Source organism: Epinephelus moara, chromosome 18 (assembly GCF_006386435.1).
Source record: "Epinephelus moara isolate mb chromosome 18, YSFRI_EMoa_1.0, whole genome shotgun sequence".
In the NCBI taxonomy this organism is placed as follows: Eukaryota; Metazoa; Chordata; class Actinopteri; order Perciformes; family Serranidae; genus Epinephelus; species Epinephelus moara.
In genome coordinates, this window is record NC_065523.1 from 38,177,340 (window position 1) to 38,187,681 (window position 10,342).

The 10,342-nt window shown below is 42.1% G+C and overlaps 1 protein-coding gene across 1 annotated transcript in view; it reads left to right on the forward strand.

Annotated features, from left to right (window-relative positions):
• syt5a (synaptotagmin Va) overlaps positions 1 to 10,336 on the forward strand; it is a 19,193-nt gene extending 8,857 nt beyond the window's left edge. The window contains exons 2-10 of the mRNA XM_050069368.1: positions 1,669 to 1,832; positions 3,791 to 3,805; positions 4,156 to 4,337; positions 5,148 to 5,234; positions 5,392 to 5,559; positions 5,691 to 5,858; positions 5,969 to 6,086; positions 7,956 to 8,089; positions 8,182 to 10,336. Coding sequence (XP_049925325.1) covers positions 1,676 to 1,832; positions 3,791 to 3,805; positions 4,156 to 4,337; positions 5,148 to 5,234; positions 5,392 to 5,559; positions 5,691 to 5,858; positions 5,969 to 6,086; positions 7,956 to 8,089; positions 8,182 to 8,391 — 1,239 coding nt within the window. The 5' untranslated portion in view covers positions 1,669 to 1,675 and the 3' untranslated portion in view covers positions 8,392 to 10,336. The remainder of the gene's footprint in view (positions 1 to 1,668; positions 1,833 to 3,790; positions 3,806 to 4,155; positions 4,338 to 5,147; positions 5,235 to 5,391; positions 5,560 to 5,690; positions 5,859 to 5,968; positions 6,087 to 7,955; positions 8,090 to 8,181) is intronic.
• Positions 10,337 to 10,342: the final 6 nt, after the last annotated feature.

The following is a 10,342-nucleotide window of genomic DNA, read 5'->3' on the forward strand; positions in this document are numbered from 1 at the left end:
CATCCATCCACCCACCCACCCATCCACCCACCTACCTACCTATCCATCCACCCACACAACAATCTATCTATCCATCTATCCATCTATCCATCCATCCATCTATCCATCCACCCACCCACACGACAATCCATCCATCCATCCACCCACCCACCCAACAATCCATCCATCCACCTACCTACCTATCCGTCTGCCCATCCATCCATCCATTAGGACGCTCACCTATCTATCTATCTGTCTGTCTGTCTGTCTATCTATCTATCTAATCCTCTGTTCTGCAGCCTGGGGAGATTAAAGGGTTAATGTAACACAGCTGGCCCCTGAATCACATCTCGTTATAGAAATATGATGTGTACGTACGTCTGTATGTGTGCGTCTGAACTCCAGCTGTCAGCAGGGAGGATAGATAACAGACAGAAGGGAGGAGTGACGGAGAGACGATGGGCGGAGGAAGGGGTGGAGACGCAGAGAGGCAAACTGTCCTTAATTTGTTTAAGCCGAGGGATTTTTGGATTACCTTTGGCAATTAATCTTGTTACATGGCTGCGCAGCGACAGAGGGACGTCTACTGTGGGCGGGGCATCTGTATGTGTGTTTAAATGTCAGTATGAGTGCAGTCACTGACAGCCTGAACTCTTTAATAAGACTGTCATGATGAGCAGACACTGATAACTGACAACTGGAGAAAGGATGAAGGAGAGGCTGAAAATGTCATTTTTGTGTTTATTTAGAACAGAAATATCATTAACTGGGGCGCCCACTAGCTCATCTGGTAGAGCTGGCACCTCATGAACAAAAGCTGTCTCCTCACCACAGTGGCCGCGGGTTCGATTCCAACAGCTGTCCTATCAAATAAAGGCAATAAGCCCCAGGAAATATCTTTTAAAAAAGAAATATTATAATTTCCTTATGATTTGTAGTCATATGTCGTGTTAGAGAAACTACTGTCGTGAAAAAAAAAATACATTTCATCTCAATATTTGGGGTAAAAAAAAATAGATGTGTACATGTGCACTCCTGTTCAATCATTTTCCTCAAAATATGAATATTTTTTAGCCTCTGGTACAAAACTTCAACATTTCCCATATGCCAACGCTGCTCCTCTGGCTGTTAACATTAGCTGAAAAGCTATCCGACTAGTGAAAGATTGTTTGATAGAGAGTTTGCTTATAAGCTTGTGAAGTTGTGCTGCATTTACAAATTAGCTCCACTGTGTCAGCAAGTGATGAGATTTAGATGCTGCATGAATGTTAAATTTGTTAAAATGAAAGAGTCGTATTTGATGGAGTATTTTTACTCTGTGGTTTAACTAAAGGATCTTAGTATTTTCCTCAGACGATTTTCACCCCATGATTCTACTTCTCCTTCAGTAAAACCTTAATGAAACAAACTCATTTGTAATTGATGGAGACCGTTGTGTCTCTGTGAGGTGTTTGAGACTGAAGAGTGAATGAATGATGAGAGGTCGAAGTGAGTGAGAGGATTAAAGAGATTAAAACCAGGTGAAAGGTCAAACAGCATCAAGTTTGAACGAAGGACACATCTGAGGAGAGGAAATGTGTCGCTGCTCTGGAGCCTCAGTGTTTTAAGGTGGTTTAAATGTCTTTAAATTGATTTGGACGTTTAGGAAGTCACTGACTGTTTGTCATCTGCTCTCCTTTGATTTCACAGAGCAGCGATGCGATTGGTCAGTGTGGCCGGGGGACGGCTCCGCAGGGCGGCAGAGGAGGAGGGGGAGAGGGAGAGGGAACCTCCACCACCACCGTCGCACCACTCCAACCACCAGTTCTCCAGCATGAAGAACAAGTTCTTCAATGAGCTCACACACCTGCCGAGTGAGAACACACACAAGTACACAAACAAAATATACACAAAATACTTAAACCCATATCTGTTGATGCACGTGCACACCACACTAAGTTTGATTTCATGTGTTCTCAAAGACTAAAACAGTTGGACCCTGAAAATATATGAATATATCTTACTATATAATGAGGAAAACTCTGTCTGTGTGTGTGTTCCATGTTTTTCTCCTCACTGACTTGGTCAATCCATGTGAAATTTGGCACAGTGGTAGAGGGTCATGGGAGGATGCCAATGAAGCAATATTACATCAATTGGCCAAAGGGGGGCGCTATAGCAACTGATTGAAATGTCAAACTTTGAATGGGCATATCTCATGCCCCGTATGTCGTAGAGACATGAAACTTTGCACAGAGATGCCTCTCCTCATGAGGAACACATTTGCCTCAAGAACCCATAACTTCCGCTTATATAGATTTTCCGCCATTTTGAATTTTTTGAAAAACACTTCAAATGGATCTCTTCCTAGGAAGTTTGAGCGATCTGCATGAAACTGGGTGAACATAATCTAGGGACCAATATCTAAAGTTCCCTCTTGGCAAAAGTTGGAAAACTTACTAAAACTGAGCTTCTATAAGGCAATGAATATTGCGGAGGGCGTGGCTCATCACATAAAGGTGTATAACATCTCAAGGGTTTCACCCATCACCACGCAACTTTGTAGGCATATGACCACACATAATCTGAGGGGACCCCTCCATTATTGACCCCATCAAACAAAATGGGGGCGCTAGAGAGCTCATTTCTTATCTAGGCCTAACCGCCATATGGATTTTTACTAAACTTGGTAGATATGTAGAACAGGACGCCTCAAGGTGACTGGAGAAATTTAACTCTAATTGGCAACTGGGTGGCGCTATAACAACAGAAAAATGCTTCAAAATGGCTAAAATGCGACCGATCGCTGTGGCTCCCCCTGTGGACCAATGTTGGTGTTTTTCTAATTTTTGGTATGACTAAGTCATGGTATGGTATGCTGTACTCAGTGGGTATGGACTAGTATAAATATATTTTAACATTTCAGCAATTAAAATGTGCATAATAGATCTACTGCCTGACACCTCCTCCTTGAAATTTTGCAGAACAAACAAATGTGAACATAATTGCATAATTTTTACAACAATGATCTAAAATATACCCATGCCTATGTGCACGTCTAAAATGGCGGCTTAGTGGCTCTGCAGGTGGATGTTTCTCAGGGTTTTTGTAGGTTTCACATTGTTACAATTGGAGAATGTCAGAATTTCTTCAGGCCCGCGACACTGTACAAATTGAAATGTTTAAAAAACTAACTGGAACAGAAGGGCAGACATTTCGTCAGATTCTGAATTTGTGGCACTAATCTTGGGTGTCCACCTCAAGACTGTACTGATTGTATAGATCTTCAAGTATGAAACATTATCAGTCTGGACAGACATGGATGTAAACTGTAACTGCAACTTGACTGGTTTGTGAAGGCCTACAATTATGTGAAAATTCTAGTATTCTAGTATAAATATATTTTTCTTTATCAAAGCAACTGGAGAGGAGCTAAAGGGCCACATGTGGCGCTGGAGCCACAGGTTGCCGACCCCTGGTCCAGCTGGTTAGCTATGGATGCCAAATCCAAAAGAGCAAAAGTCTTGGAATAAAATAGAATAAAATTTAGTCGTGCCTGGACAGATTTGTTTGCTTTCACTGCAGCTCTACAAAGTTTCAGTCGCAGATAATCACTATTAGTGCCCTGCAGAGTCGCCATCTTGTGGTAAAACATATTAATGAATGCTAATTTAGACTTAATAGGCTGTATTATTGTTAGACCCACTGACACACACATCAGTCTATTACCCACATAGCATCGTCTCACCATCCTGTCATCTCATGTTTTTCATGTCTTCATTCTGTCCTCTCTCTCATTTCTTCATGTGACCACTCTGCTCTGCTCTCCAAGATCATAAACTCAAGAGTAAGTTCATCTCTTGTTTTACAACATTTGTTCATTCGTTCATTCACTGTTTGAAAGAAAAACATGTGTAAAGAAAACAAAAACAGCTCTGTACTGACAGTTGAGGTTTAATGCCTCCTGCAAGAAAGGTTCAACACAGGAGTGTAGAATTGTGAAAGTATTATGGAGACAACTTCACCAGTTTAAAAATAAATATAGATATATATATATATATATATGTACTCTGACACAGTGACACTGCCAACGGGTGGACACAGAAGTGAGAATTTAACCCGTCACCCCGGCAGTGTCACCGCTGTTTCCCATCAGCACCAACCTTCCTCTCTCCTTCCTCTGCCTCCTCTCTCCAGTGCCCATGTGGGCGGTGGGAGCCATTGTGGTCGTGGTCCTCGCCCTCGTGGCCTGCATGGGATTCTGCATCTACAAGAAGTGCTTCAACAAAGGCAAGAAGCCGAAGAAGGCCCGTGAGAGAAAGGCAGGACGAGGACGCAGGAAGAAGGACAAGGAAGGAGAGGACGGAGATGACAAGAAGGTGAGGATCAGGACACACAATAGTTCTGCTCCCAGTGTGGCTGAATATTTACAACTATGCAGATTTACCTCAGAAAGCAGAGTTTGTATAGTTTCACTTATTCAGATAATCTAAAATTAACAGCTGAAGATGTGAATAATTTAATTAAAGTTTAATAGTGTAAACTGAAGAAAATCATGGTGAGTACGAACCCTAACCCTTGTTCTCTTTCTTGCAGAGTCAGATAAGATATACAGATATGACTGTATCGATCTTCTAATCTAACTCTCGGCAAGAAAAGAATGCAAAATATGTAACTGAGGACGCACGCTCTTAGAATAAATGGTTCTATAAAGACCCTTTAAGGTTTCTAAACTCTCTAAACTTGGGGGTTTGCTTGGGGGTGCAGCTGTCGCACCCTGAAAAACTTGGGAACACATGCTTGTCGTGGCAGCGTCACTCTGCTAGGCACAGGCCCAGGGGCCCAAAGTGTCAGGGGGCCCACCTGGCTTTCACCTGCAAAATGTCACTCACATTTAAACGTGCCGACCAGAAGGAGGCTCAAGATCAACACCAAGAAACATAAAATGACCACGACACATGAATTAAAAACAAAGAGATGCAAAACAGCTGCAAAGAGACAAAGAGAGGCCTCTGCAAAATATTTAAAACCTTGACTCTGTGTCGTGTCACTTTCACTCCTTAAACTAAACATATGTGCCTCAGAGCAGGAATCACAGCACTCTGTGGAGCCTGCAGCATATCACAGGATCTTGAACACAAAGTGTGTGAGCTGTCTGTTAACGGCTAACCATGCCATGTGTTTTCCAGGAGGGAGAAGAAGGGAAGGAGGAGGAGGAGAAGGAGAACTTTGGAAAACTGGAGTTCACACTGGACTACAACTTTACTGATAACCAGGTATACACACACACACACACACACCAGGATCCAACCTCCCAAACACAGAGAGGAGGAAATAAATCATCTCAACGACAGACGGACTCAGCAAACATGATGCTTTTATTCTGAAAAGCTAGCTTCTTTTTCTGACTTCTTTCCTTCCTTCTTCTTCTAGCTGATAGTCGGCATCCTTCAGGCTCAGGACCTGGCAGCCATGGACATGGGAGGGACCTCAGATCCTTACGTCAAAGTCTACATGCTGCCGGACAAGAAGAAGAAGTTTGAGACCAAAGTCCAGCGCAAGAACCTCTGTCCCGTCTTCAATGAGACCTTCACCTTTAAGGTGTGATCGATACTGGAGACCATGTTGAACATCAGATTGTTTGATCATATTATTAGGAACTGTCCTTCATAAACATCAAAGCATCTAAAGCATGTTTGAGTTAACCTTTTTTTAATCCAATCCCTCTCCAGATCCCCTACAATGAGCTGGGCGGTCAGACTCTGGTGCTGCAGGTGTTTGACTTTGATCGATTTGGTAAACATGACGTCATCGGCGAGATCAAGATCCCCATGAACAGTATAGACCTCGGACAGCCGTTACATGAGTGGAGGGATCTGGTTGGAGGAGAGAAAGAGGAGGTAAGAGACTTCTTTGGACGTCGACTGAAGCATATATTGAATTTAAGGCAAGCAAAGACAGAACTGTGCAGAAGGACGACTCACCCCTGTATATGTTATGTCCCTGACAGCAAGAGAAGCTTGGTGACATCTGCATTTCCCTTCGTTACGTCCCCACGGCTGGTAAGCTAACGGTTAACATCATGGAGGCTAAGAACCTGAAGAAGATGGACGTCGGAGGACTGTCAGGTAAACACACAAATACATGCTCAAAGGCCCAACACCTTGTTTCCATTCAGAAAGTTCAGATCAGAAAGTGCGTTGAAAAATTTAATCTCTGCAACCAATTTCAGACGGACCGTATGCACTGTGTGCTGCAGGTAGTCAGCATTAAACTAATTATCTAGGTTATTTCATTCAATTCATTTACTAATCCTTCAAGATCCTGATAGGTCATCAGTAGTTGTCGATGGTAACGTTTACGTAGACAGACGCGGCAATTGTTGCCGGACATTGTGAATTCCACAGTGGTGATTTCTCTTGGGTGGCCTACACAGTTGTCAGAACATTCGCTTGTTGTTCTTAAGTTTTACACTATCAATAAATCAAACAAGTAATCAAATAAAAAAGAACACTGCTTCATTAACAGGCCACTAGCACCACTAAGTAGGCTAACGTTAGCAACCAGTGCTCCCACTCTGCCAGTCTGCTCTGATATTAGAGGAGCGGCAACAAGTGCAGCAACGTCTCTGCTGGTTTTGGTAAAATTTTAGGCCTCATATGCGCTCAAACAGGTGGCATGGAAATATGTTAAATGCAGAACTGTCAGGGACAAATAAGCAATAATTTAATATTAGCTAGCTAGCTAGTGAGCTACTGAGACATCAGCATACTAGCAATTTCTTTTGTTACGCTTGTTATAAAAAAAATGGGACCATAATACATTAAAACAACATGAAAGGGGGTATTGTATTTTTTTTAAAAATACATTTTTTTCCCAAGAATCAAGCTTACAAATCATTACGCTACATAGCATTACAAGACTGGCCCAAAGGAAATAACAAATTGCATTTGCAAAATAGGAGGCACAATAAGGTGAATTAAAGTAATTATTGTGTGTGTCCCCAATTCAGACATTTATCCACTTTTTATCCATGTAAGTCCAGATTACATTTAAGACCAAGAGATAGCAACAGTTCCTTCCACTTCTGCAGAAAAAAGATAAGTCCTTCCACGAATATAATGTCCTATTTTTCCAGAGTCACAACCTCAGAGACCTCAGATTTCCACAAAGAAACAGAGAGAGGGTTGTCCCTGACCCATTTCACCATGATGGCTGTCCTCGCCAGCATTATATCCTAATTTTTAAATCCATTGTGGGTTTCTTTTATTGCTTTATTTTTTTGCCGTCATCTTGCCAGTGATCTCTTATAACACTCGGTTTGGAGTGTGCCTCTGACACTTACCTTTCTATTCCAACAACAATTGGGAAAAATCTACCCTAAGACATTCCCGCCCAAAACAGAGGGGTAAGAACTAAGTGGTAGGACCAAGGGGTGTTTTGGTATTGAGTCTAAGAATGCCCATTTTCATTGTGTCCTCACTTTAAGAACTAGGAACTGTCATAGTTCTTAGAAGGCCAATATAAGGGAGTATCTACTCTGAAATAGGACCTAAAAAAGTCCCTAGAATAGGTATTCTAAGAACTACAATTGTACGAGAGTGAAGAAAATGTATGTTATTTGGTCAAACACAGACAATGCAGCGGTGGCAACCACCATTTATTTCAATGTAAAGCTTCATTGAAATAAGATTTGATCCATTTTAGATAGTAAAAAATTGAGAAGTCATGTTCAGCAGCAGCAGCTCCACAGCTGAAGCGTTGAAAATTTCCTGTTGATTACTAATGTTACTGAAGACCTGGAGCCCAACAGATAGAAAAAAAAGAGGAGTAATGTGGTTAGGATGAAGGACATGCATGTAATACTTGTAATGTTTATCTGCCAGGTGGAGCTAAATTTAAAATGGCAAGTAATACCAGATTATGACAGAATTTTATGACTCTGTCCATTAAAATGACGCACAATGAGAATATCGAACACGACCTCTCTCTTTCAGATCCCTTTGTAAAGGTGGTGCTGCAGCACAACGGGAAGCGACTGAAGAAGAAGAAGACGTCGGTCAAACAGAACACTCTGAATCCGTACTTCAATGAGAGCTTCAGCTTCGAGATCCCCTTCTCTCAGATCCAGGTTTGTTCCTCCACCTATCAGCCTGACTGAAATATAAACACACAGGAGAATCTGGTCTAACGGTAGCTTCTCCTGCTCCGCTGTCTCTACAGAAAGTCCAGGTGCTGATCACTGTGTACGACTACGACAAGCTGGGCAGCAACGACCCCATCGGCAAGTGCTGGATTGGCTACGGCGCCTCAGGCGTCGGGCTGCGCCACTGGTCAGACATGTTGGCCAATCCCAGGCGTCCGGTGGCCCAGTGGCACACGCTGCTGCCAGAGGAGGAGGTGGACGCTGCTCTGAAGGCCCCCATCCGCTAAACACACTCACACATACACAGCACACCATCATCTGCATAGAAGGGGTATCGTTCATCTGAAACCAAACAGCTGTTGGTTTAATGAAATGACCTCTAACTTTTATTTATATTCATCTACATAATTTCTGTATTTTATTTGGGGGTCTATTTATATTACTGCATGTGTGCTTTTGTGTTGTTTAAAACTGCAGTGTGGAACTTTTGTCTCCCCCCTCTGGCAGTGAGGGTTATTACACAAATATTGTCACTGTGTGCTTATAATCTATCCCTGCAGGATCGCTCACTTCACAGCTTTATTGCGTTTAATCCTTCCTTAAAAGATTAATTTCTTATCTGAAGCATCCCCTCCTGAAACTTTTCTTTGATGCCTCTTAGCATTTCCTGCCGTGCGTCTACGTCTTTCCCTCCCCTCCTGCCCCCTTAGCTCCGGCTGGTTGACGTAAACCGCATCACGTCCAGTGCTCCTCTGGTGAGAAGTCGCCACAGACAGCACAACTCTGACATACTGAGAAATTCAAAAGCTACCACTGGCAATAATAATTAGGCCCTGATCACACAGTTAGTGTTCTGCAGGTTGCAAGGCGCACTCCACTGCCTTTTTTTTTTGATGCCACTATTAAAAACCACTTGCTGCGTCTTTTTGTTGCCAAGCAACCACCCATCACCACCTTACAGTAACCTTCCTTTGTAATCAGTCTACTGTTTATTTATTGTATTTATCCTTCAGTGAGCATTGTGCGTACTCCTGCGGCCAGGTCTTTGATGTAATGGACGTTCATCAATATACAAAAGTTCTGCACTCCAGCTTTAAATTCATTTATGACTTTCTAAATAAATAAATCACCTTTAAATACATTAAAGAGATACTCCAGCGAATCAGTGTTGTATTTACATAAAGTTTTACAACTTTGTGTAAATACAACACTTACAGATTTTTTTTAAAAAGAGGGGGGCGTAAAAACCTCCTCCACATTCACAGGAGACATTATTAACTGTTTTCTTGGGCTGAGTCAGTCGATCTCCTCCTGAGGAGTAAACTTAACTTCATGTGAAAAATGGCAGAGTGCTCCTTTAATATGTATTTCACTGACCACCTTTATCTTGCAGACAAGGTGGTCATCTTCCTCTCATGTAATCAGTGTCCTGACTGTCTCAAGGTTAAAAGGATCTTTTTCTCCAGCACAGATCAACTGTCGTGTTTTCACAGTAATTTTGATACTGTTGTACGAAAAGTATAAAATCTATTCTTCGTGTTGGAGTAACTTGAACCTGCTGCTGCAGAGCTGCATTGTGTCTTTGTCTGTATGTTTTTTTCCTTTATGTTTTCTCTTGTCAAACCCGATCACTCTCTTTTTCTTCCAAACAATTTAAACTTGATTTTCCTGTGAAATGATTTAGTTTCATGTTTCGCTCTGTGTCTCTGTGGCTCCTTCTGTGCTTGTGTTTGAGTGAGTGTTGATGCTGTTTGTCTGGTGAGTGTGAACACTGATGTTCAGCCCAGTCACCACAATGAATGCTGGTACTGTTTGCTTCTTGAAACCACCAATACGTCACATTTGTGTGCTTCATGTGGAGCAGATATGTTGAGCTTTATGTTATGTTGTATATGCCATAGCTGGAGGCAATATGTCCGTCCGTCCCATTCTCATGAACGTGATATCTCAAGAACACCTTCAGGGATTTTCTTCAAATTTGGCACAAACGTCCACTTGGACTCAACAATGAACTGATAGGAATTTGGTGGTCAAAGGTCAAAGTTACTGTGACCTCACAAAACATGCTTTTGGCCATAACTCAAGAATTCATTCACTAATTGTGACCAAACTTGACACAAATGTCTAACAGGATAAAATAATGAAGGTCAAAAGGTCAAAGGTCAGCTTGACTGTGACATCATCATGTTTTAACGTCATATCTCAGGAACAGAAGGGGAGACTTTTGGTCAGATACTG